Source organism: Mus pahari, chromosome 6, assembly GCF_900095145.1.
Source record: "Mus pahari chromosome 6, PAHARI_EIJ_v1.1, whole genome shotgun sequence".
NCBI classification, from domain to species: domain Eukaryota; kingdom Metazoa; phylum Chordata; class Mammalia; order Rodentia; family Muridae; genus Mus; species Mus pahari.
Window position 1 is genome coordinate 85,545,199 of NC_034595.1, and position 18,562 is coordinate 85,563,760.

Genomic DNA, 18,562 nt, shown 5'->3' on the forward strand with positions numbered 1-18,562 from the left:
CAGCCATGACAGCGAGGGAAGGAGACTTTCTTGGATCACAGTGATGGAGCGGGTCAGGATTTCTCTGTATCTTACCTGCTTTACCTGCCTGGCTCCTACCTCCAGGTGGTGGCAGAGCTGGGCAGAGGGGCCCTCTGGATCCCGGGGAACAGTCTGACTGATGACCTACGTTCTGGGGACACTGCCAACCTGGCTACCCGATACTCAGGCTGTGCTATGACAAGTGGTCACGAGGGGAGAGGGGAGGCTCCAGTTTCTCCCAATCTCAGTACAATTCAGAATTCTCTGGCAGAGAGAAGACATCGTTTGGCGGTGACAGCCAAGGCCAAGCTCTGTTCTGTTCCATGTCACAAGGGCTGTTTGGTCTAAAGAGGTAACATGACCATCCGATGGCTCGAAAGAAAGTGGTAAGAGGGGACTTGTTTAATTCCACCAGCAAGTGACCCTGGGCACTTCTTGGCCCTCAAAGGCTTGCAGTTACAGGTTATGGCCAGCAGGGCGGCCCCATTGCCCCATTGCCCCACTGCTCCCTTGAGAATGGGTGCAGGCAGTTCTGCCCAGGAGAAGAGCCAAGGAAAGGGTTGGCTGTGAAGTATATGAAAACCTATGGGCTCTGCCACCCGGCAGTTAAGAGCACTGGCTGCTCTTCCAGAGGACCCAGGTTCAGTCCTAACGCATGGAGGCTCACAGCCAGCTGTAACTACAATTTCAGGGATCCAATGCCTTCTTCTGGTTTCTGTGGGTACTAGACACACATGCGGTTCACATACATATACACAAGCAAACACCCACACCTGTTTAAAAAAAAAAAGCCAATGTCCATGGGGGTAAGAAGCAGCAGCAGCTGGGCCCCGTGGGTCCTGAGATCCGACATCTATGGATCTTGCATGTGTCTGGTTCTGCACAGATATGGTTCCATCCTCACAGAAGTCATCAGGTGCTCTGGGCCCCAAGTGTGCTCACCTGGGCCACAGATCTGTGCAATGTGGAATCCTCATGGAGCGGGGAGTGGGGGGTGGGGGGTGTCACGGGGTCCTGGTTGGTCTCTGGCTGACTTCCGGCCCCCATGAAGCCATGGGAAAAGTAGAGGCAGGAATAGTTTTTCTAAGACCTGTCCAGCCTGGGGCCTCAAAGGACCAACTTACCTCTTCTCCCGTCAGGTAGAAAGCCGAGAGCAGTCCTCCGATATACCGGATGTTCACTTCAAACAAAGATGCTTCTCCACTCTGCAAGAAGGTGGGAGAGGGGGGCAACGGGTCCAGTAAGGATGCATGTGAGCCTCCCACAGTCAGCCAGGCCCTGGACAAGGGCCACGCTGCTCCCCTCAATACATACCAGCACCCTGCCCCAGGACCCCAGCAGGCCAGGCCACAGCTCCCTTGTCATAGCTGAGGTTGGGAGAGGCCGGCACCTGCCTGGCAGTTGCTACTGTGCATTTAAGCATTCCAAATAAACACCAGCTTTGGCTCCCATCCCCAGCCTTGCCGGAGGCCATTGGAGCAGTTCCGCCTGGCTGGGCTCCAAGGAGCTCCAGGACCCGTGCCGAGCCGCAGGAGAAGCTTAGCCCAAGGAGAAGCCAAGCCTTTTCTAGTCTGCCACCCTCGCCCCATCCTGAGAAGTTCCCATGGCTTAGCTGGAGTGAGAGAGCAGGTCAGAGCTGAGCAGGAGGCTGTGGGCAGACGCCAGTGTAAGAGCCATCAGCCTCTAGGCCCACCGACACCGCCCTTCTCCATGCCCGTGCCCCCCACACTCACTGCCCGGTACAAAGCAGGTGTGGAGGCATCCTGCCAAGGGCGCCACGGTCTGTACATGGCTTTGTGACTTGGGATAGATTTCTCTCCCCCCCAACCCCCCCCCCCCCGTTCCTTCTGCACAGAACGAGTGTGACACCACCTCCCAGGCAGGCAAGCCGCCTCACAGGTGACACAGTAAGCTGTGGCAGGGTCTCAAGCAGGCTCCTGTTTCTACCCCCTTAGCCCCAGGTGCTCCTCCTTGGCAGCTTTCCGCATTATATTTTAAATTTTATTTCTAATGCTGTGGAGTTAACTGAGGGTCTAGGCAAATGAGTTATAACCCCGGACTTCTTTTTTCTTTATTTTGAGACAGGGTCTCGCTAAATTGTCCAAGCTCCGGCTGCTTCAGCCTCTAGAGTAGCTGGGATTCCAAGACCGCAACACCAGGTCTGACGCAAGTTTTCACTATGCACAGCAGCCATTGTTAGCTGTTAATCTGGGAGGATGTTTCCACTAGCAAAAAGTGTGGAAATCTCACTGCCTTTTAACCTCATAGGGCTCCGTGATGTCACCTCACTCTCTAGATGAAGAAGCTAAGGCACGAAGAGGTCATGACCCCACCTTTCTTTTTTCCTGAAAACACTCCAACCTTCCCTAGGCTGCCTGAGTGTCCACAGCTCCCTGGTCCCCTGGGCAGGCCCATCCTCTGCCTGGAGGAGCTGGGGCCTGTGCCATGTGAGTCCCTGGAGATGCTCCTCTGCCCCTCCCCCCCCCACACCTTAAAGGAACAAAGGCTCCCCTGGGCTCACAAAGGCCTCAAGATGATTCTAGTAATTATAACGGTGATGAGGAGCCCACTTAGCCTTCGGGTTGACTTTATGGCGCCATAAAAACCTCTCCACAGCCCTCTGAAAGCCCTTCCCTGCTCTCCAGTTCAGCTCGCAGGCCAGGCGCCCCTCACCTCCTGCCTCTAACTAAGCCACTTTCCCTCCTACCACTTGCTGAGCAAGTGACAGGCCCAAGATGAGCACCATGGGGAGGGAGGGAGGAGGGGTGGCCCTGGCTGTCCCCTTGTACCAGAGGACACCAGCTGGGAGACAGCTTCACTTCAAGCCTGCTCTTCCCTGAGGTGAGGAGACTCATCAGGGTACATGCGACAGCCTGGCTCTCCGCTGCTCTATTACACAGTCCCAGGCAGGAAGCCCGTTGGAGGCTGGCCCTCGCCTCCCCACCACCTCTGACTCACCACGTTCAGGTGGAAGCTGTCTTGCACCCAGGCCTTGGCCTCCTGGAACTCCTCTTTCAGCTCCATGAGGTAGAGGGTGTCAAGAGAATCAATGATGGTTGCCCCACTGAGACCGCCTGCGGGACAGAGAATCACATGTGTGACCTGGGGGCCATTTTTATCCTTTCCATTCTTGTCTAGACAGGACCCATTCTTGTCACCCATCCCCAGGGGCCTCAAATGCCTGGAGAGCTTCAAGGCAGCACCTGGGGTGACTCCAGTACCTCCAGTAACCGTGAGAATGGACCTGCCATTCTGTCTCCTTGGGGAACGGGAGGCGGAGGCTGTGCTGATCCAGTCCCAGACCAGGGTCAGTCTGTGGTCAGCAACTCACTCAGCTCCAGGAGACACTGCCCTGACCAATATAGCACACACAGCTCCCTGGGCACAGCCAGTCCTGGGGCCCACTCAACCTGCCTTCTTCTTTATCCTATGGAAAACACAGGTGCTCATGTCTGCTTATGTAGGGAGACGGCCATATAGAACTGTGAACCCAGAGAGGATACCCAAGTCCGCCAAGTCCTGCAACGGGGGCTAGAACATAGCATAGGGACATCGCAGGGACATCCATGCACAGAGGCGACACAGACCTATCTTTACATGCTTGGAAGATAACCCTGGGACCACTTAAGTTAAAATCAAACCAAACCAAACCAGTCAGGCTGTGTGGTGCATGCCTACAACTCAAGCACTCAGGAGGCAGTAGCAGGAGGGTTGCTGGGAGCTCAAGGCCAACCCGGGCTACATAATGAATTCCAAGGCTAGCCTGAGCTACATAATGAGTTCTAAAGCCAGACACTGTCTATCAAATAAAAAGTGCCATGCATGCTATCAGTGAAGGAAATCAATCATCGACCTGATCCACTTCTGAATGCTGTGTGCTACAGTCACAGCTGTAGTGGCATAATAGTAGCATTACCCTTATGGGAGTAACCAACCACTTTCTGGTTGGATTTGAATCCTGCGCCACAAAGCTGGACTCAAGCCCTATACTATTCACTGGGCTGACAATCTGTGGCTGGCTAGGCCAGAAGCCCTAAGGGAGAACCTAGTACTAGTACCTTGCTAAGTGGACACCTCCAACGGCCTCCTAAGTACTTATCTTTGTATCCATAGATTCACATATCTCTCAGGCCTCATCAGAGAGGCCTGCCTGCCTGCCTGCCTGCTTATTTATTTATTTATTTATTTACAGGAGACGGTAATTAATAGAGAGAGCCGAGACATCGATACCCCTCACCCAAGGCTCAGAGAAGAAGGGCTGGAAGTCCTATAAGAGCCAGAGCAGATGTCTGTAGCAGAACAATTTGCCAGACATGACAGGGCCACTGCACACACGAATTCACAGTGGCTGGGGCAGCATGCGTAAGAACTGCACAAGAACAAGCCAGAAAGATTGCGGCATGGCGTCGCACCCCTAGCTAAGGAGCTACTGGCAACTAATGGCTTCCAGAGGAGGAGAGTCTGTTCTCAACAGAGATGCTGTCCCCCAGGCTCTGTGCCTGAACATCCGGTCCTGTGTTGACGGCACTGTTTATGGAGGTAGCTTATGTGACCTTTAGAAGGTACACACAGCTTTGCTGGAGGAAGTGCATCACTAGGCTTTGAGGGTTTATAGCATTGATCAACTTCTTGTTCTCACTCTCAACTTCCTGTCTGTGGTAGTCCCTCAGCTTCCTGTTCTGGCCTCTGGCTGCCATGCCTCCTAGGCCATTATGGACTTTTGCCGTGGAGCCATAACCTCAAATAAACTCTTCCCTCCATGTCTTACGTTGGCTTGTATTGTTTTATCACAGCAACAGAAAAGCAACTCACACACAACACACACTCCAGTAGATGTTCCTACCCCCTGGTAAACACGGACAGCGCTAAGTGGACTCGGCAGGTTTTAAAAAAGAGCACATGACACTGGGGAGAAAAAGACAGGAAGAATTAGAGGCAAAGGGGAGAGGATGGGGTTGAGCAAACATTATAGGCATGTACGAAATTCTCAAACAATAAAGAGATTAAAGAGCAAAATCAGAACAGGTGTCGGAATCGGCTCGGTTAGTGACGTGATGGCGATGCCTATAACCCCAGTGCTGGGAGAGCAGAGAACGGGTGATCCCTGGAGCCCAGTGGCCGCCAGCGTCTCCACCTGGCACATGCGCACGTGTACGGTCTCAAGCACAAAGCCAACAGAGCCCCAAAGGTGGCATGGCACAAGCTCTTTATTGTAAAGTGAAGAGGGGGTTTCTAGGCTCCAAGTTGGAGGCGGCAGGGCTCAGGGCTTATCTCTGGGTGCCGGGGCTGAATCGCTGCTTATTTCTTCTGGGTTATTTTTATCGATAGAGATTTATTTCCATCAAAAAGGAAATGGGAAGACGGTTTAGACAAAGAACAAACAAATGCTCAATCCAACAGTCCTCACGCCCCCTCTTATTCCAGGGCAGCGAGTTCACGGAGAGCTACCTGCTTGCCCTCACCATCCTGACGCTGGTCCTGAGATCATTTGCCCCCACCACCCTTACCGTGAGGGAGGCAGGAGAGGATTGAGGAAGCCTCAGCTGGTAGAGCACTGCCAAAGCCTGGGACGGAGAGGACTGGGGTCGGGGACAAGCTTAGTGCCACCTGGAGTGCTTCCTGGAGGAGGAGGCTAACTCTCATCAATATCTTAGAACTTTAGTCACGGCCAGCAGCAATGTCTTTTAGGGTCCTAAGCACGATTCCCTGACTCTCCTCTGATGTGCCAATTTGTAGATGTTCAAGTCCAATATATAAATGGGACTTTTTTGCATAGGACCTAGGCAATTCTTCTGTGTGTTCTATTTCATTTCAGATGAGTTATAAGACTTAGTGTCAGATGAGTCCCTGTCGCACCGTATTAGGAGCCAGAGACAAGAATATCAAGTTCAATATACACTTTCCTCCCAAATATTTTCCATCGGTGGCTGGCTGAACTCACTCAGGTGAAACCAAAGGGCACAGAGGACCCAGCATGACACCCAGAAGAGTAGCTGTCCCTACTGTGCCTCTGCACAGGCTCAGGGGGGCAGGAGGCACAGGCTCGGCCCTCCTCAGAGCCCATCCACTGGGTCTAGTCTGGCCTTGGTGCCCCCGCACCCAGGAATTCTCGGCCCGTGTGCCCGTAACTGCTCACTAGTGCTGGCAGTGCCCATGGAGAACCCTGAACTGGATCATGGGAAGGCGTGGTGTGATACAAGCACAGCCAGAAAAAGAACTAGAGAGAAGGAGGGCGAGGGAGGAGTGGGGTAAAGGCAGGGCCAGCTGTTACAGGCATATCACAGAAGGGAGGGCTGGCCACGGAGGGAGGGGTGCATCTGGGTGCTTGGACAAGGGTTGAAGCGAGCATGGAGTGTATCAGCCTCTCCCACAGCCATGAAGCCAGTCAGGCATTCCTTTCCCGGCCACCTCCCTTCTAGAAAGTGCCAGGGCAGGCAAGGTTCCAGCAAGGACTTTATCCCCTGGAAACTCGAATGCTTGGATTGCTGTCTGCAGCTCAGGTCCCACACTGGAGGACCTGGTGACGTGGGGTCCTGTGTTTGAAGGGCCTGGAGGGACTCTGAGGTCCTTCTAGGTCACTCTTTCATCTCACAGATGAGGCCCTATCAAGGACTAAGCCAGCCCAAGGGTGACAAGCTTCCACTGCCAGTGTGGCCTCTCAACTCTGAGCAAAGGGACCTACCCGCTCACCCAACCTGGCACGCAGCTCCAGGCCAGGACCGGGAGGAAGCTGAGTCCTCCCCCGGCCCCCAGGCGCAGCAAGGACTCTGATTTCAGAATCCTGACCTGGGCCACCTGTTCACCTCAATGGCCTCAGTCTCTTGGGACTCAACCAGGGCTCCTCATGACCAGCTGTCTGCATGACACCACCAGACATCTGATGTGGACACCTGAGAAACCGGCTGGGTTTGTTGGTGAGGGCCTGCTCTGGCTTAAGGCTCTGGCTTCTTGACTTGGTTGATCTCTGCCCCACCCTTCTACCTGCACCTGGCCGGGCTGGGGTCCAGCAAGGCACTTACTAAGAACCTTCCTCTGAGCCTCAGGGTTACCCCAGAGCTCATGTTAGAAGACAGAGAAGGCCCTATCTGCTGTCCAACCTTATGTGCCAGCTGGGATGGTTTCCACAGGGAACAGTTGCCATGACCTATGTATACCTAAAGATCCAACAGGGCTCACAACAGCAGACAGACCTTTCCTGGGGCTGCTGCTACAGTGGACTGTGGGTGAGCCTACTCTCCCAGCCCTGTTTCTGAGTTCTACATTTTACACAGAATAACCTAGTCAGAGCAGGAGACAGAGGAACATTCTAGAAAGAACAGAGACCCAGGAAGCAGAACTGGCTCCGACCCCAGCATGACCCAACATGACCCAGCAGCACGCCTGCTCCAAGGATCAAAGCTATCTGTGGATGAAGGGAAAACCCTTGGGTGGAGCACTGGAGAGTCATCTCTGGTCCCTGAGCATGACCCACCTGCTATACATTCACCTGCCCCTGCTAGATGAACACAGTGTTTGGTAAATCAGTTCACTGCTTTTTGCCCCATGGGATCCCTTTGTCACCTTGAAACTGTGGCCTGGCTAGGACGTAGGGAAGGGTTACGAAGTGTGGTCCTTTCCCTGTGGGAGAAGGGATCCTGTCATCTAACTGTTCTGACCTGTTCATGGAATGAAGCCTCCAGAAAACTCCCATGGGACATTGTAGGTCCTGTACCACAATATTGCTGTCTGCGTGGGATGGAGGGGGATAGGGTATGTACACAATACCGTGACATTGGGCCCCTGCACCCCTGACTGTCTCTGGGCAGCCCCTCCACGATGCCTTTTGTGGTCCCGAGTATCTGCTGTGTGAGCTGCCAAGACCCCTGACCTATAAGCACCAGCTCCCAGCACTGCTTGCATTTTCATACGTCTTGTCTTCCTAGAACCTGATCCAGTGGTGTGTCTCCCTGAATCCTGGACCCTGCCATGGCTTGCCAGTACCCGTACAATTAAGGCATGCTTGCCCTTGCCTTCACGGATTTGTACAAACGATCTCCCTGCATCGTGGCATATTAGAAGCCTGCTTCCCACACAGCCTTCCCCGATTCCACCCGTGAACCTGTTCCCACTCAGAGCATGCGCACAAATCTCTCCTGGGCCATTCTCCTTGTATCTTTCTCTCCAACGAACGCTCAAAGGCTCAAGAGGGTTCCTCAGTCTCTCTGTCCCTCTCACATTGAACCTTGCAGCCTTGTTTCCAAGCAACCTAAAGGACAGAGCTCTGTGCAAAGGCCCAGGGTCCATTCCCGGGGCCTCCGCATATACACTCCTCTACCAACCCTTGCTCCCATTCCCCCGTGGCAGCCTAGGGTCCACCTTGATGGCCCTCGGTACCTCTCTGACTCCCATCGCCTTGTGTGCATGACATCGCACCTTCTCCTGTGTTCTCTGAGAAGCAATCCCTGGTGCCTCTGGCACAAGGACCCCCATTCCCATTGGTTCACCCCCAAGTATACACACACTAAACAAACCAACCAACAAACAAATAAATGTAATAATGAAGAGGCTGGGTTGGCATGCTTTTATAGTCCCTGTGCTGGGGACAGCTGGGGTTAGGGTTAGCCATTATTCTTGCTGGAAATGGTGGCATACTGCTTTAGTTCCAGCACTCAGGAAGTAGAGGTAGGCTGATGTCTATGAGTTCAAGGCCAGCCTGATCTACACAGTTCCAGGGAAGCCAGAGCTAGAGAGTGAGACCTTATCTAAACACCACACACACACACACACACACACACACACACACACACACACACAGACACACCCCTCCCTACCTCACCCACAGCCATTCTTATGGAATAATGCCAGACAGGAGGCTGCCCGGGACTCAGTGCAGTGTCAGTCTAACCCTAATCAATGAACTCCAGGCCAAGGACAAACTGGGTCTCAAAAACCAAACTGGACAACACCGAAAAGGATCAACACTCGGGGTCATCCTCTGGCCTCCACGGGCATCGCCTCACCTCACACAGAGCTGCCTATGGAGAGGAGGGAGAACCTCGGGCCCCAGCACCTCCTCTCAGGGCCAGGGCCACCTCCACAGAGCCACTTGCCTGGTCTGCGTCCCTACCAACTCTGCCGTATAATAATGATGTCTCTTATGTGATGTTATATTAACAGAGAGAAATGGGTCAGGCTGGGCAACTCCAGCTCCGGGAAGAACATTTAGAAGGAAAAAAAATGACCCAAGGCCTCGCCTATTACTGCGTCTCCCCGGAGCCACGCACTAATGGCTGTGTTTAATTTAATGATCCAATCCGCAGAGACTCTTGATCCGCAGCGAAACAACATGGACATCTTTTCTCGGCTGCCACAGAGAGCAGGGTGGCTGTGTGGCGCAGACTGGATTTTTACAGATGGGGACCAAAGGCACTGCTTGCCCGTGACAGTGAGGCTTCCTGGGGTGTGGACGCTCCTTCCTTGGCTTTACCCCCACACCTGGGCAGGACAGGTAATGACTTGGACCCACAGAATAAAGAATGTGACGATATGTTGATTTCTAGGCCAGCCTTAAGAAATTGGCAGCTCTCCCTCCTGCCTCTGTGAGGGACAGCTGCCATATTGTCGGGGAGCCCAAGACAGCCACCAGGACTCCATGTACATTTATCCCGACTGACAGTCCCACCAGAGGTCTGGCCAACAACTGGCACGGATTCCAGACACATGAATGAAAAGCCTCCACCTCCAACCTACGCAGCTGAGCGCCTGCGCACAAGGTGCGAAGAAGAGCCATCCATGCTGTGCCTTCTGAGAATTCTTGACCTGTCTGATCTGAGGGTCTCATCAAACCACCCCTGCAAGCATTAAATTCAGGAGCAGCAAAGGCACCTGGCCACATGAGTTTCTAGGAAGACCCACTAAAGTAGTACCTGCCCCATCCCCACCCCCACCCGCACCACAAAGTGTACGTCACACTGTCAAAACCCACTGTCTTGTAGGAGGAAGCCTTTCAGTTGCACAGAAAGCTTCTGTCTCCTTCCCCAAGTAGTCCAGGCTAGCCTCAAGCTCATGGTCCTCCTGCCTTGGCTTCCTGAGTGCTGGGATTACAGATGCATACCACCCACACAGTAGCCTTTCTATTTTTTTCTTTCTTTCTTTCCTGGAATGTTTATGATGCTGTTTCCTGGGTCACTCGAATTGCTCTCAGAGGCTGTTTCCAGGCAAAAGCTTCTTGGAGATTCTGGGAGGAAAACCATTATTAGGAACTATTCCCGGAATCTAGAAGGCTCGCTAGAAGCTGAGAAACACAACACTTGCTTAGTCTGCTCTGCCCACGCCATTGGCCTATTTAAAGGCCCGGTTCCTTCTGTTCTAACTCCAGATGCATTGAGCAAAGATGCAGTCCAGGTCTTAAAGCCTCCGCTACCTACTCCACAAGGGATGCTCCGTCCAGACCACAGATTGCCAGCAGAACCCTGGGTTTGGTCAGGGCATCCATTAGCACAGGTCTCTGTGCCTGGGATGCCTTTTGCTAGGGTTCCAGGTGCCGCCCACATCCTAGGAACATAAAGTCCAATGCAACAGTGTTGCAGGTGGGACCTAGGAGATTAGGAGATCCTGTGGCCTCTGTTTACAGTGTATCTATCCTCTGTGCAAGAATGCAGCTATCATGGGAGTGGGTTAGTTATCTCAGGCACGGGTCCTGGTCAGTGGATGAATCTGGCCCCCTCCCTCTCTGTCGCTCTTCTGCAAGGGGATGACAGTGGGAGAGGCCAGCTGCATGATGCCCCCAGATCCTGGCTTGGTGTTGACACCCCAGGAAATGGTGGAGTGTAAAACCTGATAAACGCCCCTGCCCAGCAAGACCCCATCAGAATGGCCTCCCCACCTCACACCTGCACCCCCTCCCCCATGCTCACTTCCTGCCAGGCACCGCAGTGCCACACACTGCTCTCTGAAGCCTCGTGACAGTTCTCAAATTGTCACAATCTCACAGAGGAGGATCAAGGCTTATCGGATTAAGTCACTTGTTCAAGATTCATCCATTCAGCCTCACTCTGCTCTCGGGGTGCTGGGGCCTGGCACAGGAATTTCATGGGAAGAGAGGGGCCACGACCCAAGCATAAGCTCTTGTAAGAGTGTTGAGTGACTTCTGGGTGAATGTGAACACACACTCCCTGAGCCCAAGTAGGGTCCTGGTGACACATCAAAGAAACACACTCACCCTGGCTTGGTGAACCAGTAGTGAATGGGGCTTTCTTACTAGAGTGGTGGCCCTAAAATAGTTGTATTGTATAGAAGTTCCACCCCAGCACGGGTGGCAACCTAAAATCTGCAGAGTCCCCTCTTCAACCAACTTCCCCTTCTACTAACAGTGTCTTCTGAGGCCTCACGTATAGGATTACAGGCAGCCAGAAGTGCAGAGGCAGAAGTCTACAGCAGAGGGAAGGAGGGTAGCCGAAAGGGGCTGTGTTTGAGGGGGGTGTGTTTTGGCTAGAAAGTGCTGTGTCCATTTGATAAGAGCTTAGGGAGCACAAAGGTGAGAGGGCGGGAAGAAAGCATGCTCACTGCATAAGCTGGAGGATGGTAAATCCTAGCAAGTTTGTGATTGGTTCAAGGTTTTTTCCACAAGGTGAACTAGTTCTCCATGCAAGCAGAAGGCACAGAGAAAGGGAAAGCAGAAGCTGGAGAGGGGGTCAGACCCAGGCTGCACAGGGCCATGGGGGCTAAGGGGAGGGGATCCAGCTAGCTTAGGACCAGATCTGATGGGCTGCTGTATAAAGAGTGGTCTGGAGTGGACCCAGAAGAGACCCTCAGCAGAGCTATGATCTGAGTCTGGGGTGTGCCCAATAGTCATTTAGGGTTGTGTAAATGCATGTGCGTGCATGTGTGTGTGCGTGTGTGTGTGTGTGTGTTGGCAGGAATAACTTAAGCTTTAAGGCCTCTCACCCTCCTGCAGATCTAGGCATAGTTGGCAAGCTATTTCTCTATCCTGCTAGGAGAGCCTCCATCTGCCTGTAACAGGAGGGTCTCCCCATCCCAGTGCAGTTACAGACCCTGTCTGGCATACACTATGGCCACACAGGGCTATGTATTGATTACTATGCATTCCCTCTCACTCCATGGGCCAGAGCCAAGCAGCACAGATGTGTGGATCTGATAACCAGATGAATACTTATTAGACTGCAATCAGAGGGGCCCCATTTACCCCCAAGATACACATGGAGATGGCAGAAGTAGCCGGGGAGGTAGAGGGACTGGTACAGAGCTGAGTCCCTGGGGCAGTCTTTCCAGCAAAGGAGAATGGGTAGAACTCTGGAAACACCAAACAAACTTGACTCTGGTGTTCATGTGCTGCCTCAGTTTCCCCATCTGTATAAAAGGAACAATTACACCTCTACCTGTTAAGCTGCCCTGGGGGCTGGAGAGCCCACAGAACGAGGGCTACAGCATCTGGGCAGCACTGTCATTCCTGGCTGTGGTGCTGGGGACAGAACGTAGGCCCTCACACACACTGGCAGATACCCTACCGCTAAGGGGTACCCCTGAGCCTTGACAGCACACCCACAAGCTTTCTGACAACTTGGCAAAGAGACTGTGGTTACAGATGAGAGACGGTAGCTTAGAGTCAGCTAAAAGTCTAAGAGTAGGGAATGGGAGCCAGGGTTTGCCCCAGAGGACCTCCGTATCACCACTGTGCCGAGGTCCCTAGTGCAGGCGGTCAAGGACGCCTCTCTGCAGCCTGGTGTTGTCTTACCTAGGGCTGTAGTGCCATTCCTTGGCGGGCATTGTGTGTGAGGAATTTGTCTCTCCCTGGAGGCCTGGGGACTCTCATCCCAGTACAGGGCCAGCCGGCATGGCTTTTTTTTTTTTTTTTTTTTTTCTGCATGAACACCATGTAGCTGCCTTCAGGTCTGATGTCCACCCCCCCCCCACCGCCCCCACCCCACGAGCACCGTTCTGGGTCCCAGTATCTGCTCCAGATGTGCTCCCAGGAGGCTGAACTTCCCCGACACGTGGCATCCGGGAAGGCAGAGGTCTTGCCCTGATATTATCTCCAGAACCATCAAAGACCCAAGAGGATGCTGGCTGCACAGCAGGGTCTGAGTCGTGAGTGAACCAGCAGAGAGGACTGAGAAGCAAGCATAGCCAGCAGCTGGACCAGTTCACTCCAGCATCATCGAGAGAAGGGGGTGGGGAGAGACCCAGCCCACAGCCCTGGGGTTTGTCTTCCTTGGTTCCTGGAGCATTCGAGATTCTGACAGAAGCCAATTGCACTCTCCCCTTCTCCCTCTGTTTCCCTGACTCCGAGACAGTGTCACTAGGTGCCCCAGGCTGGCCTCGAACCCAGAGCTAGACCTGCGTCTGACTCCCGATGTAGGCCACCAGGTCCAACAACTTCCTTACTACAGAGACTTGAGCACAGGCAGCGTCCACCGCCAGACTGACTCTTGCTAAGGGACAGGCCTGGGACGCTGACCCATGCGTGCTGAGGGTGGGGCAGCCAGGTCACTAAACATCCTCCGTTATCACCCAGCTGTGTATCCCTGGTCACCCAATTCACGCTACGAAATGGACTCTGGTTCATTACTGAAGCAAACGGTCATCTTAGGTGGCACATAGGTGTCACCCACAGCCAGCCTGAGCTCATGCTGGTGCCCGAATGGCTTTCTGAGGACAAAAGGGCAGGAGCCAGGGCAACCCACAGCATCACAGTGCACACAGATTGGGAGGGAGGGTATATAGGGCACCCCGGCCAGGGCAGTTCTCCATAGTCAAAGCCCGGAGTATTTGTCATGCTCTGTACCAGCGTGGGGATGCTGGGGGAAATGACACAGGTCTGATTCGGAGGCGCAGATGTTTAGAAATACATGGTAATCGGTTTCTGCCAGTCAATGAAAGGCTTGGTTCAAATCATTAGGACACCATGGGACGAAAACCAAGTCTGGAGAGGCTGGGCACTGCCCCCCACCAGATCAGCTCCGGATGCTCCGGGATAACTTGCAAAACCCAACGGCAAGCAGGGAGAGGATTACGACAGACACAATCTGTGGGGCTTCTGGGTTTGTCTGGGTCTCAGGGGATACAGGATTTGAGAGATGTCACCATCCGGGCTGAGGTGGCAGAGACAGTGAGTGACGGACGGCCTGAGCCTCTCCACGGCTGCGTTCTCAGGTCCATGAAAGGGACCCTGGGAGTGCACTGTGGCAGGACCAGGTGGACACTTACTCCACAGTCAGGCCGCAGCCGACCTTAAATGGCTTCCCGCACGCATCCCTCGGGGCCTCTAGTTCTGCATCTGTGAAGTGGGCTGGACGGTAATTTTGCACCCACACAGTGGCTATCAGAGCACCTGGTACTCAGGCAGTCCCACCGATGCCCAGTTGAGTAGCCTGCTGAGATGGGAAGCCTGAGGTGACCTTGGACGGAGAAAGAAGAGCAGACATCTACAGAGTGGCAACTTGGAGGAAAGTCATTCCAGGCAGAGTCCAGCACGTGCAAAAGCCCTGGGGTGATCACTTAGAGAGAGTACATGGGGAGGAGCGGCTGGAGGTCCCTGGACACGGGTGCAGGCTGAGCGTCTCAGACTCTGAGGGGCAGACAAGGTTGGAATGTGGAGGTATGTCTGCAAGGTGGAGCTGCTGATGGTTGTGGCCCCTAGGAGAGAACTGGGGACACTGGGAAGGGGTGCAGGGAAGGCAGGCAATATGACTTTAGGCTTGTCACAGAGTCCAGAGCCACACATCATGTTCCTTCCCAGCTCTCAAGCGTACCCTGTGCTACTCGCTGGCGCTAAGCATCTTCACCCCGGTCCTTATGCTGCTGGAGGAGAGTGCCTTCCTCCCCGGGGGGGGGGGTGTTGAACAGAGGTGAGGCCATACTTCAAGGACAGAAACCATGTCTCAGTCTCTCTGCAGCTCAGTAGGACCCGGGACCCAGTTCTAGTCAAAATAATGTAGGCATGAGTTCCCTATGCCACCACGAGTCTGGCCCATAAAATCTTCCAAAGCTAGGGTGCCTGTGGGAATCACCAGGGTGCCTCTAACTCCCCGAGTCCCGAAGAGCCTGTGAGCTGTAGTAAAGACACCCCCTCCAGCATCAGCTTGCCTTTATATGACTGACAGATAATAGACAGATGTCCTGGAGTTCTGGGTTCCCCTGTTATAGCAGCTAGCCCGATTTCAGACACATATACCCACTAATGGCCTGGCCCTGGACACTCGCTCGAACCTCTCAGATTTTTCCCTTATAGACTTCTGTGGGGACTTCACAGGACCTCGTGTAGAGAGAGGTACCTTGTGGGGGAGGGTCTCATCTCTGAGATTTCTAGCCTGGGTCTCTATTTGCCTGAGGCTGCAGAACAGGTCTGGGGGTGTTCCCTGAAAGCCAGGGGTTCTTCAAGGCTGAGGTAGCTCCAGGCAAGAGGGGAGAGGAGCCCAGGTTCAGGGCTGGTCCTGACCCAGAGAGAGATACACTCGCAGGCATGAGTCCCAGCTCTAGCAGGCCTGTTCTGATAGCTAAGGCTCCCTGCCGGGGCTGAGACAGGAAGGCTGGCAAGCTTCCACCGCAGGCTGCTCCCCCAGGAGGGAGAGGGCCCAGTTCTTCCTTGATAACTTCTTCCCAGCCTCTCACAGCTCATTAGCAGGAGCTCACCCTCCCTGCCAGGAAGATGCTTGCCCGATTTTCAGACATGTCAGGCAGAGTGTGTTATCAAACCTTGTCATGTCTCCTCGAGGCCCCCAAACAGTCTGCTGCGTCCTTGCCAGGCTCTGAGCCGCGCAAGCACGCTGCCTCTGAGAGTCAGCTCTGCCAACAGGGGTGGCTAGAAGTAGCTTGGGATAAAAAAAAATAAATAAAAATAAAAAAATCTGTCTATGCTGCGGCTGAGCCTCAGCCTGACCTCGGGTCTGAAGCATCCTGCATTCGGGTCCTGGAGGGTTAAGGCCCTGCAGGCAGGTGACAAGCTGCCTCTCTGACCTATCCCTTGTCATTTTGATGGGCAGGGGCGGGTCTTCTGCCCTAGGTTGGACCAGGGTTGAGAATGCTTCTTTGGGCGCCCAGAGCATGGAGTTTGGGACCAGACCATCTCATCACACCCAAGGACACCCACGGTCCTACTCATTGCAGGGTGGGGCAGGGAAGACACAGGCCACCACCCACTAGTTCTCCCTTCCCTCAGTCCAACTCACTGACTCTATCTGGACACAAATAAGGGGTCCTCATGCTGCCCATGGGAATAAAGGTCACTGGTGTCCTGGACCCTGGCAAGGATCTGTGGCACATGCTCTCTCTCACACAGTAATTAACCTGTCTATACACTATTATTATCTCTACTATACAGAGAAAGAAACTAAGTCTTGTGGAAGTTAAATGATAGTGCCCAAGGCTCACCAGTTAGCTCACCTAGTGAGCTCCTGAGCTGGGTCTAGCTACCTCCACAGCTTCTCCACATGTGTGTTAATGCTCCCTACATGGAAAGTATGGGACGGAAAATGTATCTCTCAGTCCTCAATAAGTCACAGCACGGGTGGTTGAGAGATCTCCATGTCCCTATGACAGGTCCAGAGAGGTTTAGCAACTCCTCCAAGACTGCACAGTAACACAGGAACTGGTTTAGTGTGAACGTGACAGTAGTAGGGCCCCTTCTAGGGTCAATGACATCTTCCCTAGTTCTGCAGTTCCCTAACGTAACAGCTTAACTCCACTCCACACACCTGTATGCCCACAGGGAAGGCGGCTGTCACCCGTTTTCCAAGGAGCCCCCTTTTTGCAGCAGACAGAGGCCACAACTGGTCACAGTACAGAGACCACGGGTGCCCAGATTCAGCTGATCCATCTAGGACACAGCTTGCACCCAGTGCTCAGGGATCGGTTTTGGAAGAGGGGACAAACAGATCGCAAGTCACTGGACACCTGCACAGAGATGTCTTCTATGTACGACGGGAAAGCTGTGCCCGTGAAATATCAGCAATATGGCTGCCTAATCGGGACCTACCCATTGGCGACAACTGACATGCCGATGTGGGTGGGGAGGATCTGGCTAGGCCCAGCCTCTAGATGAAGAGCTACAGTCGAGGAATGGCTGCTGAGAGAAGGGAGGCTCAGTCTCCCTCAGACTGAGCCCTCTCATAGGCTACCCAGTCCCAAATGGTCACCCCTAAGCACATACACATATAAACAAAACTAAGTGGACTCATCGTGGTGTGTGTGTGTGTGTGTGTGTGTGTGTGTGTGTGTATGTGTTACAATAACAATTAAGAGGAAGGAAGGTGGGCATGAAGTTAAGAGGAAGTTGTGGGGGCAGAGGGAGGGGTGACCACGATGTAAATGTGGGACTCGGATTTGACAATCTCAAACAAAAATTTCAACATGGAAAAAAAAAAAAAAGCAGCAGTAGGAAGCATGGGCTGACGCTTACAGTGTCACATGACCGCTGGTAGTGTCACGTGACTGGCCTTTCTTTCCACACCAGGTATGTCACTTGTGAGGCGGGTCCTTCTTGTGGAACCCTGAGAAGGAGGTGTCAAAGAGAAAAAAAATTCAGGGTGTGATGCAGGACACCAGTCTGTCAGAAAGCCTGTTCGGATCAGACAGGGATTTGGTCGCAGAGGGCAGAGGACCCATAGCAGTGGTTCTCAACCTTCCTGATGCGGTGACCCTTTAATACAGTTCCTCATGCTGTGGTGACCCCCAACCATAAAACGATTTCATTGCTACTTCATAACAGTCATTTGCTTCTGTTGTGAATTATAATGTAAATATCTGATAGTCAGGACCCCTGTGAAAGGGTCGGTCAGCCCCCAAAGGGGTTGCAACCCAGAGGCTGAGACCCTCTGAGCCGGCATGACTGGGCTGGCATCCTCTGCAGGTGCACTGGTGTCCCTGACTGCATGTGTGGATGGCTAACGCTTAAGGTGAGCAGGATCCAGGGGTACAGGTGAGGGGCTCAACCTTTCCTTGGCCTGGAAGGTGGAGCCCCCTCCCCGTAACAGGTGTCGGAGCCACGGCAGCCTGGTTAAGTTTCTGTGTTGGCTTCGACTCAAGCATCTAAGGCTCCCTGCTCTCCAAGGCTGGCAGGGTGGGGCTGCCACAGTCACAACATCTCTGGCAGTGACGAGGGCCTCACGCCCACAACTTCATCACAGAGGTCACAGCTTAGAAACTGATCCTTAGTGGCCTCTGAATGGGCCTTTGTGAGTCACCCAGCCTATCAGGTCAGTACCCTGCCATCATGGACAATCGCTCTGGTTTGCCTAGTCTGCGCCATCTTCCATCTCCCGAACTCAATTCTCCAGCTCAGATGGGCACACTTACAGCTCTTGATGACCTTCGATTTGTCCTGTCTCAGATGGCTCAGACTCTCCTCAAAAGCCACACAACTTACTTCCATTAAACACTCCTTCTGAGAGCACCCTCAAACGAGTGTCAGTGGGACAAAGTTAGTAGAGGAAGGCCAACACAGACGGAGGGTGACGGGAAGGCAGAATGGGATGTCTGAGATCACTACCGGTGTCCTGGCAGGCCTGCCATGGTCTCTCCCAAGTCCCTCCTGAGGGACTTCAGT

The 18,562-nt window shown here is 53.5% G+C and overlaps 1 protein-coding gene across 1 annotated transcript in view; it reads right to left on the reverse strand.

Moving 5' to 3' along the window:
- Positions 1–18,562, reverse strand: part of Man1c1 (mannosidase alpha class 1C member 1) — a 142,703-nt gene that overhangs the window by 28,379 nt on the left and 95,762 nt on the right. The window contains exons 3-4 of the mRNA XM_021200031.2: positions 2,980–3,095; positions 1,146–1,226 (exon numbers count right to left, since the gene is read on the reverse strand). Coding sequence (XP_021055690.1) covers positions 1,146–1,226; positions 2,980–3,095 — 197 coding nt within the window. The remainder of the gene's footprint in view (positions 1–1,145; positions 1,227–2,979; positions 3,096–18,562) is intronic.